Below are 10,896 nucleotides of genomic sequence, written 5' to 3'. Positions count from 1 at the left end.
GTGTGTGTGTGTGTGTGTGCGTGTGATGGAAAAGGAAGTCAGCAGTGGGAATTACATTAACTTGTGTTACCCTTTCTCCTCCTGAGGCTAAGGGCCTGCTGTCTAGACAGAGCAGATAAGGAAATTTAAAATTCCTCTTCCAACATGAATTTGTCCAAATGCCTTCACTTCCCAGAACCTTTCTGTGTGTGATGGACTAGTTTCTATTGCTCAGGTTCCTCAAACATATTGTCTGCCTGTTACCCATAACAACATCACATAAATCCCAGCCAGAACTAAACATGAGCTCATGAGTTTGATTATAACAAGATTTGAAAGGATTCAAAAAAGTTTAACTATCTGCAGTTTGACAAGCGGATATGTCTGTTTGTGTTTACTCCAAATTGTCTGTCATACAATTGAGATGAGTGTGTGCATAGCGACATGGAAAGTGTGTCTTACTTCCTGCAGAGAAAGAATGCATGTTCATGTGACGCAGGGAAACCCTGACATCACAGAGCTGATGAGGTGGTCGACCCATGAGGGTCTGAGTTAAATAAATAAAGCAAAAAAATGGTCAGTAGATGCAGTGACTCGACACACACACACACACACACACACACACACACACACACACACACACACACACACACACACACACACACACACACACACACACACACACACACACACACACACACACACACACAATCCTCTGTCCAGCAGATAAAACCCTTAAAACAGATTACCTTGCGTGAGCAGTTGCGTTCATGTCCTTGCACTCATGCTCATGCAGTGGTAATACTGGTATTTCCACTGATATGTCAAACACAATAGAAATGTTAAGCAGTTGTGTTAAGTAACTACGTAGATTTACTCAAGTACTGCAGTTAAGTACAATTTTGAGATACTAGCGTAACTTTACTTGAGTATTTTCATTTTTATGCTACGTTTTACTACTTCACTACACTTGACACTACATCTAATCTCATCTACTTTTACTCCTCTATATTTATTTAATACCTTTACCAGATAACACTTTAAAACATCAATAATTATCAAAACATATATATTATGGTATTCTGAAATGGGCCATTCTGAATAATGAGTACTTTTACTTTTGGTACTTGAGGTATACATGGATGATAATATTTTTGTACGTTTACTTGAGTAGCATTTTGAATGCAGGAAATGTACTTGTAACAAAGTATTCCTTCACTTCTACTTTATAGTATTGGTTGGATAGATTGGTGTTTCATTGCCAATGTTCTCTTTTAATGTGTACAGCTCTTCCATTAAACATACAAATCAAACAAACAAACAAACAAACAAACAAATTGTTACTTATATTTTCAAGATTTATCTTGTTGTTATTTCTTTTTTTATATTCATTTTCCTTTAAATTTGCCATTTTATTGTTATGCATCAAACACCAAAGCGTATTCCTTGTATGTGAAAACCTTCTCCGCAATGATTCTCGTGCATAAGGCAATACATACATTTATACTAGATTTCTTACGTTTTGTCGCCATCTTGTGGCAGAAACGGGTAAATAAATACAGTGCCCTGCAGTTTCACATTGTGTCCACGGTGGGGGCGATGTCGTGAACGCGGAAGCAAAAACCACCCAGAGGAAAAGGGAGGAAGTCAGGAAGCTGCCTGCTTGTGACAGCCGAATCAAAGAAAAGCACTGTTAAAAAAAAGGCCGGACTTGAGCTTGATCTCTTGTCCTTTTCGGTTATAAATAGACTCCTAAAACCCTCCAACAACATGTCGAAGAACACCGTGAACGCCGCCCGCTTCAGGCGTGTGGACGTGGACGAGTACGACGAGAACAAATTTGTGGACGAGGAGGACGGAGCAGAAAACCAGCTGGGACCCGACGAGGCAGAGGTGGACTCCCTCATCAGACAATATCCTTTACATGATTAGCTAGCCTGTTAGCATCCACATACTGCCGAGGAAACTAACCCCAACGGTCTGTGTGTATGTACAGCTACTATCGATAACTTCATGTATTCTTTGTATAGTAGGTTGCCGGTGTGAAAGGGTTTTTGCAAGTAGGCCAGTCACTGTCCAGACTTGTCTGGCAGTCACATTCCAGGGATTTCTGCTCCAAGACACAGCAAGCTTTATATTAACTACAAAGCAAGTGTGCATTTGCAAACAGGTTCACAATGAAATGGTATATTTGCTTTTTGTCTTTAAATAGTCGAGTAACTCCATCGTGTTTTTGCCGGTTAGCTTAGTAGGATGAGTGTAGCAGAAGCACAAGGTTTTGCTCATGAGCTAAACAATCTGCTTCCTCTTTGATACAGCAGTTCTATATTGGTGTTTCTGTAAAGTGTGAAGCCAGCGGTTTCCGTCTAATAGGCCTTATAAGGCTTGAAAGTGCAGCACTTCCTCATTGAATAAGTCAGTTACCTCCCACCTCATGCTACAGGGCAGGAGGATAGGCTCGCATTCGTTACAAATGTGACAACAGAAATACTCAAAATAGGAACATGAAAACCAATTGTACGTGCTTCTAAGTAACAAACAGGGCACTCTGCTCATGCTGATTTATACCAATTGTATTTATTATGAAGTTCTACTTTTTTGCTACTAGCTGATGAAAGAAACACGGGATATTATACTTAAACGGGATATGTTGTCTAACTCAAGAGTACTGATTACTTCCATCTTACCCCCTGCTGATCCTTTTAAGCATGCCTTTATTTCTACCATAACAAGGACTTTGCCTTGTCCATCAATTGCATTTGAGTTGCTATTGTAAGGACTCACTTCAGTCAGTATGGATAGGACAGTATAGATCTTATAGCAATAACTTTTTTAACATTGTAATGGACATATGACTTTTTAGACATATTGATGTGAACCTATATTTTACCTTTTGAATAGTATAAAAGCACATTTCAGTACGGGTAAACTTGATGTGTTTTACATTAGAATGAACGCAAACACCCACCTGAATTTCTCAAACAACCGATTCTGCAGACATAAATCACACAGAAATGGAAAGACAAACCCAATATGTTTATATTCATTTATTTATGTTTTTATTTATTCATAAATGGAGACTGATCTCAGGCAGCAGGAAGGATCTTAATATATGCACATATGCTGGCAAAAAATAGAATTATAATAAATCACAAATTATGGTAAATGAATGTGAAAATAAGAATGTAAAATACAAAACAACACATTCATCAGTTAAGGAGAAAACCACATAGTCAACATCAGCAACACAGAGTGTCCTGACCCAGTGCAGCACTCTCAGGATCTTACTCCAACTACAGTTAACAAACCACCAGCTGTTTTGCATTGCATCCTTAACCCTCCCTGCACAGGTAATCTGATGGAGGCTTTGCAAGCAGTCCTGAAGAACCCGCCGATCAACACGAAGAACCAAAACGTCAAGGTGGGTCTGGATTTCCTGGTTAATAAGAGCATATACCACAGTCGTGTGTTTCTAAAGAATCACTTTTTAGACTTTATACTGTTGAATGATGAAATTAGAGGTTTTTGGGCGTAAACAGATGTAGGCAGTATTTAAGAGTTCTTGAAACAGACTAATAACTAACTCATATTCACATGTATCTTCTTTTCTCTCAGGAACGTGCAGAGGGTTTGGTGCTGAAGGTGCTCAGCGCCTTTAAGAGCAGTGACATTGAGAAAGGGGTTCAGTCCCTTGACAAAAATGGCGTCGACCTGCTGATGAAATACATCTACAAAGGTTTCGAGAGGCCGTCAGAAAACAGCAGCGCGGTCCTGCTGCAGTGGCATGAAAAGGTAAATATTTGCACTTCATTATCTGGCAGAATCAAATAACAGTGGCTTGACTAGAGGGAGAAGTGAACGTAAAATGACACTGAAGATTGACATTTCAGTTAAATGTAATTGAAATAAATAATGTATTAATGTTAATTAATATCTTAAACGGGATCAAAATGCGGCCCATGGTCCATTTTGAATTGGCCCACAGCTTATTCAAAAAGTATAATGGAAAATGGCCCAAACCTGAAACTTGTGTTTGTCTTATATTGTACATCTGAAACATATATTTATCATGTATTCATGTGTTAATAAACACACTTTTCCAAAAATTCAGACATATTAAAGTTGAAAACATTTTCTAACAAATCTTAGTTGATAAAAAAAGCCCAACAACTTATTTCCATAACAAGCTTTAAATACATTCTTCCTATTTCCCCTTATTACAGGCAATCTGAGGCTTCTGTTTTAAGGAATAAATGAAACCCTACATAGATCTGTGATGTAGGCTGTTTATTTTCTAAACGTATATTTAAGTAGCAAGAATAATTGACCTACATTAGATTGATTTGGTAACCTATAACTTAACTTGTGAGGCAAAATACCTCACCTCTAGTGAGGAGCCCAACCCTTCGTATGTTTTTCTGTATGTGGGCCTCAGTGAAAAAAGTTTGGACACCCCTGATGTATGGGGACAGTAAAAGACCAGTTTGGGCTTAATTAAATGTTGTCACAACTCTGCATACAGCATGAGCTGCCAGAGCTTAACAGAGACTTAGTTTCAGTACTAAAAACCTGATCATATTTTCTCTCTGTCTCCAGGCTCTGGCAGCTGGAGGAGTGGGCAGCATTGTGCGGGTACTAACAGCCAGGAAAACGGTCTAAAAGAAGACGATCAGTTCCACATCACTTACACATACAGGACATTGTTGATGTCGTCTAACAGATGGCATAGGGACTAAAAAGAAAAACAATTATTTAACCCAATGTGATCCCGCTAGACAAACAAATCAAGTCTGCATGACATTGTGTTAAATACAGATGTTTTCATTTTTTTCCCCAGTCATGATCACAGCCCAGTAAACAGAGGGTGCTACAGAGAACCTTATGTACTATGTGCTACCTAGATTTCCTTACTATATTCCCCATTGTCTTCATGTCATTCCTATACAGTAATTAGTCTGCTGTACACACAGTGGTTCCCAACCGAGGGGAGACAGTAATGAATATTCCTGGATTTCAGTCTAACCCAGGATAATTCTACCTCTCTTATCAGTCTAATCTAAGTCAAAAAGGTTGGGAGCCCCTGCTGTCCAGTCCTTTATCCACACACTCGTATAAACAGACACCTTTGTGCTCACTCAAAGGCATGACTCAGTAATATTTCCTCCATTCAAACTCACAGAGGGTTCCAGCTTTGCTTCTCTAGGGAAAACTCTCTCAGTATTTGTTTTCCATCTTCTCCTCAGCAGAGATTTTCTGAGGGTATAAAAGCCAGAGTCTCTGTCAGTAAATCCTCTCATTGCCTCTCCCTGTAACACTTTAGCTGTGGGAGGCTCTTGAAAAGCACAGTCACAGATGGAGGGTGGTGGATTTGTTCCCGGGGGTCGCCATTTCCCCCCGTAGAGCGGGAGGGAAGGGTGGGGGTTGTTGTCATCCATCCTTTCACGCTGCCTGCTGCCCCAGTTAAGGATTATTACCCACGATGCATCTCCACCACCACTCTTATTAATCCTATTTTGCTCTTCATCACATCCCTCGTGTGTCTAACCCTCCCATGCACCCTCTGTCACTGTGCAGGGCATTATGTGGCCCTGCTGGGGTTTTTCTGTACTTTGAGGAAAAAATAACATGTCACCATTAGAGTCCTTTTTCATATTGTTTTATTTAGGTATTTAACAGAAAAACAATATCTAAGATTAAAAAAAATCCGCTTGTTTGTTATTGTTTTAAAGTTGTGTTTTTTTGCTGCAAAGACCACAGCTTAAAAGGTTAGAATATATCAGAGTGCAGGAGAAACTAAAATAATTCATGTTAAAAAGGTATTTTTTGCATGATCCCACTCTTGAGTTTCGAGTATTCTGTCAAGCATTTCATACCTATCTTTTTCTAGATGTTATGTGTCTCTCTGGGAGGTTTTTGTATTTAATCTGGGTTTGAATTTATGCTGGTTAAATCTATCAATTCCTCCACACGTGGTATGGCAGTAGGGAGTTACTACCACTTATGCTTTTCTTTTTTTTAAATGAGGAAAACTGGAAATGTTGAAGCTTGATCTGCCTTATCGGGTAGATAACGTCTGTTGCCAAATGATCTGTTTTGCTTTCATGGTCATACTGTAGTTTAAAGTGAGGATTTAGTTGCCCTTATGTATTGGAGACATTTCTTTTTAAACAAAGTGGTGGAGTTCTAAGAATAAACAGTATACATAAACATGCAAGCAAAGTGTTTCATGGTTAGAAAATTTGCCATTTTGAAAAAATGATGTAGTGACCAGGGGAATTTAGTTCCAGCATAATGTTGTGTTTCTGCTAATTTGCAATCAAACAGGCGGATTTTCAATAGCTTTTTCTAAAACACGCATACATTTGTGTTTTCTCATGAGTTATCAACAGTTATTTAGACATGGGTTTTCATGTTTGAATACTGTCATCAGTGATGAAGCATCCAGACACTAGATTCCTTTTTCTCTTGCAGGACAGTCTAGTTTTACATGAAAACAAATAACAGCCTGATATTTTCATGTATCATAAGTCCAAAATGCTCTTCCAGCTGCAGGAGCATACCACACTGATGTACAATCTGCCTTACTCTATTTTACTTTTTTTATGTTTATGCTTTTTTGACAAAAATAAAAAAGGTATGAATGCAAATCCTTTGTCATGACTTTGTTTTACATGCACACTCATTTATCAAAGCAGGAACTACATGTTGGAGGCGAAGGAGAGCATTTACCTATCCTTAAGATGTCTTTAAGTCTTTGTTATCCTTATTGTTGTTTCAATTTCAGCAGATTTCCCATTATTTTATAAATATATTGTTATGCATAGACTGTTGTACATTTAACTTGTCTGCTACTGAAGATACTGTACATTTTTTTTTAAATACGATGAGTTCACTCGAATGCAATGAATAATATAAAAAAACAATGGCCAGACAGAGTAATCCCTGTCTCTGATTTCAGAGGGAAAGAAGCTTCATCATTTTTTATTTCACATGAATGACTTATTTTTTTAAAGTTTGCTCTTATTCTGCAATGTAATTCTCATAAGCTTGATGCAGGCGGATGTGAAGTGCTTTATAAAGGATAAGGGTTGTTTTATGCAGTAGTGCTGCAGACACACAGAATGCTCGTTTTCAGTGTATATTCATTTATTACATTTTTATTACAAAATGGATCCAATAAGTACAGTATTGCAATACATTATGAGAAAAAAAAAACACTATGTACAGGTCATAAAAATAAAATACATCTTGATATGAACTTTTGGATGGAGCAGTTTATGGCACATTGATGATGTCATCAGTGTAATGATAAGATAGGGTTTCTATTTACTAGGCTACCTGAGGATGTAGAATATCAAACAAGTTTTCTATCACCGTATCTGAAAAGTCAAAATTCCACTTTGGTGATAAATGACAGAAGGGCTAAACAGATAAGGGAACTGCCCATTTTTCTAAATCAAGCACTTCCCAATAAGTTAATAGTAGGTAGATGTAAATAAAAGGCTAGCTAATATTTGTTGAGTAGGGTTGATATCGACTATGATGAGTTCATCGATGAATGCTTCCGCTTTATGGAACACAATCTTGTTGATCTTATAAATAAATCTGAAGGGGCAGGGAAAATAACAAGGCAACATATCAAACATTTCACTGCAAAAGTCCTGATAGACTGAGGTTTGGATTCCTGGGATTAGAGCCAATAAATAGCCAGTTTAATTTTAGAAGTCACCTGTTACCCTCCTGTGGCTTGTGTTGTATCCACCTTAAATCTACCTCCTCATGACTTCAGGGCTGTATGCACTCAATGGCAGCTCACATTGAGAGTTTTTCAGTTTGTTTACTGATGTGGCTGCTTTTTAAAAAAACATACCCACTCACTTATTTAGGATGCAATGCACCGCACCTTTGTCTGCCTTCATTTAAAGTGCTCTCAGTAGGGGTATGCAGAGACGGCGATGTAGACGATGAAGGTTGTCTGGTACTCGATTCCTCCGTCTGCGCTGTAGGAGAGGGCCCGGACCTTCATTCGATATGTGTGGGGCTCTCGGAGCGCCTGTATTGTGAACAGCACTCCTTTCAGGTTCTCGTCTCGCAGGGCAAAAGGTAACGTGACGTCCTCGTCCACCACGAGGAAGGTCGTCCTGGGGTGCATCACTCCGTCCTGTGTGTAGGCCACCAGCCTGATGAGGTCCTGGTTTGCTGCGATGCCAAAGGGAAGAGACAGCAGCTTGTATTCCAGGGCGTAAGGGCTCAAGGCACACTCCAGGTCATTAGGAGGGCAGTTCTTCAGGCAAAACCTGGACACAACATACACAGCAGCATTGAGTCGAGTATATTGTGCCAACAAAAAAATAATAATACATTTTGTCAGAAGAAAGATGGATGAGAACTGCATTTTTAAAGGGAGACTGCAAGTGTCCATCCTGGATTTATATATATCACTATGTACAGGAAAATCATAATCTTGACAAGATTGAACTGATCTTTTTAGCCTGTGTTCACACTTGATATATTGTGGGTTAATCCTAATTGAGTGTGTTTCCGTGGAGGTTTACCCTGTGGCTGGATCCCTCTGGTAGTTTGGTGGACAGGGTGTGTCGATACATTGGAAACTTCCTCTCATGTTGAAGCACATCTGGTTTACCCCACACTGGATGTTATCCTCCAGGCACTCATCTACATCTGTAGAAACAGCAAACAGCTTATCATGATGAAAGTACCAGCTATAATAAAATGTAATGGTGGAGAAACAGTAGCTGGTTTTTCTCACCCTGACACGTCTTGCCGTTGGTCATGAGGCGGTAACCAGCGGGACAGAGACACCTGTGGCTCCCCGGTGTGTTCATACACTCATGCTGACAGGCGTCCCTCACCTCACACTCATTGATGTCTTTTGATGTCACACATACATGTAAACACACAAACAACCACAGAATTATAGAGGTAAAAGGAGAGATCATAAACGCCGAATGAAGGCACTTTTTTAAAGCCCACAATCCCCAAATCACAGCAAACCCTCAAGCAGCAAAGCACAGAGTTTTTCTGCAAACAATTTTCCTCATCTCAATCCTGCCTGTCCTACATTGTTACCTAAGCAGGAGCCCCCCCTGGATTCAAACCCCTGCAGACAAGCGAGGGAGCCCTGCTGTGAGGAATGATTCTCTCTGCGGCTCCTGTCGCGCCCCCTTGAGGTGGCGGCGTAGGAGTGGAAGCTCTGAGAGGCCAAGTTGTGGTACAGTCGCTGGTAGGAGTTGTGTTCAGGAGAGGATTGTGACGCTCGGTAGCCGAATGAATAACTTTCAAAGCTGGGCAGACGCTCCAGGCCGGCACAGGATTTGCCATCCCCCAGCAGGTGGCGCCCTGGCGGGCAGGTGCACTTGAAGCTGCCAGGCGTGTTGAGGCATTGGTGGGCACAGGGCTGTGGTAGCCGCTCGCACTCATTTATGTCTGCCCTCAGCACAAAAAAGACCAGCAGAAGGAAAAGACCAAAGGACAAAGTGATAGAAAAAGAGGAGAAAGAAGTGCACAAAAATAAAGGTGATTTTAGGAATGTAAAGATGAGGTGGTGCAGGCCATGAAAATAGAGGAGGGAGATGGGGGAAAAAAAGGGTATATGTCAATTACCCCACTGTACAACAATACATGTTCATGTCCCTAAGACAGAAATGTATTGAGACTATAAAAACATTCTTCGTGTTTGAATGAGAAATAGATATAATTTCCTCTCATTTCAAATAAAAACTTTAAAGATCATAACTTTAAATGCTACTTTGAATCTAGTTATGAAATCCAATTCATGCCAGATTAATTCTTCACAAAGACAGACCTCAGAGTACAATGTTAATGATGTCACGAGGGAAACAGTAAATGTGTGCCATTACGAAGCAACTACAGGAAATAGCCAGATCCAGACATAAAGAGGATAGTTTGAAGATTGAAGGAGAGGGAAAGGACACAGAGTGATAGACGAAGCAGAGGTCATGGTGCTGGTCTTTCTATGGTTGATGTGTAAAAGTAGACATTTATTTTCAGTTTCCTATCCTCTGTGCTACGTTCCTATGCTTTCTTTCTCTCCTATCTGACAGTGTAGGTAAGCAGATGTAGCTTCAACATAGGAGACCTGATACCAGGCATCAAATCTTTGCAGGGTATTTAATGTCATGAGTAGGTCAGCGGTTTAACCAGTAGCATTTTAGAGATGCAAGCGGGCAATGGCAGAAGATAATGTCCGAGCGAGGTTGCAGATAAGAGCAGAGTTATTAAAGAATGAGTCACTGACACAAAGATATAAGTATGATGGCAGAAACAAGCAAGCTGATGGGAGGTGTAAGGGAATAGCAGTGCACATTTATTTCCACAATTTTTCATTGCTCAACATGCTGTATGGCTTGGCAAGTGGAAGTATCACCTGCCTGAGGAAATAAAGCCCTTTGAATGTAATAAAATTGGATTCATGTCTTGTTATGTTTATGAGAAGCATTAAGGATGTACATACCGATGCAGGGCCGCCCCACTCCCTGAGATCTGTAACCACGTGGACAGGTGCAGTGGTAGCTGCCTCTGGTATTCTCACAGATCTGATTGTATCTGCATTGATGTGTGCCATCTCTGCACTCATCGATGTCTACAGCGCAAAGGACACAGGAGTTAATCATAATCTCTCCCTGTCTGTACTTTATTACATAATGTACTTTAGCAGATGCCGACTGGCTTAACAAGGAATAATGTATGTTTGGAAGTACTCACCTACACATGTCCCATTGCCGCCTTTAGTCATACCATTGGGGCACAGGTCAATACAGGTGTAACCCCCCCGCGTGTTTTTACACTGCTGATCTGAACGACAAACCCTCTGTCTGCACTCATTTATATCTGCAGTGATCGGAGAGAGGAGGTCAAGGTTTCTTAAAGCAAATG

At 40.2% G+C, this 10,896-nt stretch overlaps 2 protein-coding genes across 2 annotated transcripts in view; one reads left to right on the top strand and one right to left on the bottom strand.

Annotated features, from left to right (window-relative positions):
- Positions 1-1,596: 1,596 nt before the first annotated feature.
- On the top strand, positions 1,597-6,626 carry arpc5b (actin related protein 2/3 complex, subunit 5B). Its single transcript, XM_063891221.1, has 4 exons — positions 1,597-1,893; positions 3,329-3,400; positions 3,595-3,771; positions 4,576-6,626. Exons 1-4 carry the CDS (start codon positions 1,750-1,752, stop codon positions 4,636-4,638), a joined length of 456 nt encoding a protein of 151 aa, XP_063747291.1. The 5' UTR covers positions 1,597-1,749; the 3' UTR covers positions 4,639-6,626.
- Positions 6,627-7,115: 489 nt separating this feature from the next.
- The window catches only part of hmcn1 (hemicentin 1), a 76,014-nt gene continuing 72,233 nt past the window's right edge, over positions 7,116-10,896 (bottom strand). Inside the window, 6 exon segments of the mRNA XM_063891957.1 lie at positions 7,116-8,276; positions 8,535-8,661; positions 8,750-8,869; positions 9,070-9,426; positions 10,475-10,603; positions 10,726-10,851. Coding sequence (XP_063748027.1) covers positions 7,910-8,276; positions 8,535-8,661; positions 8,750-8,869; positions 9,070-9,426; positions 10,475-10,603; positions 10,726-10,851 — 1,226 coding nt within the window. The 3' untranslated portion in view covers positions 7,116-7,909.

The sequence above is a fragment of the Eleginops maclovinus genome, chromosome 9 (assembly GCF_036324505.1).
Source record: "Eleginops maclovinus isolate JMC-PN-2008 ecotype Puerto Natales chromosome 9, JC_Emac_rtc_rv5, whole genome shotgun sequence".
Classification (NCBI taxonomy): Eukaryota; Metazoa; Chordata; class Actinopteri; order Perciformes; family Eleginopidae; genus Eleginops; species Eleginops maclovinus.
This window is presented reverse-complemented; position numbering and strand designations above follow the sequence as displayed.

Coding starts and splice junctions, on each gene's coding strand:
- arpc5b (XM_063891221.1), top strand. CDS start 1,750: ATGTCGAAGAACACCGTGAACGCCGCCCGCTTCAGGCGTGTGGACGTG. Junction 3,401..3,594: donor CGAAGAACCAAAACGTCAAG/GTGGGTCTGGAT, acceptor CTTTTCTCTCAG/GAACGTGCAGAGGGTTTGGT. Junction 3,772..4,575: donor TGCTGCAGTGGCATGAAAAG/GTAAATATTTGC, acceptor CTCTGTCTCCAG/GCTCTGGCAGCTGGAGGAGT.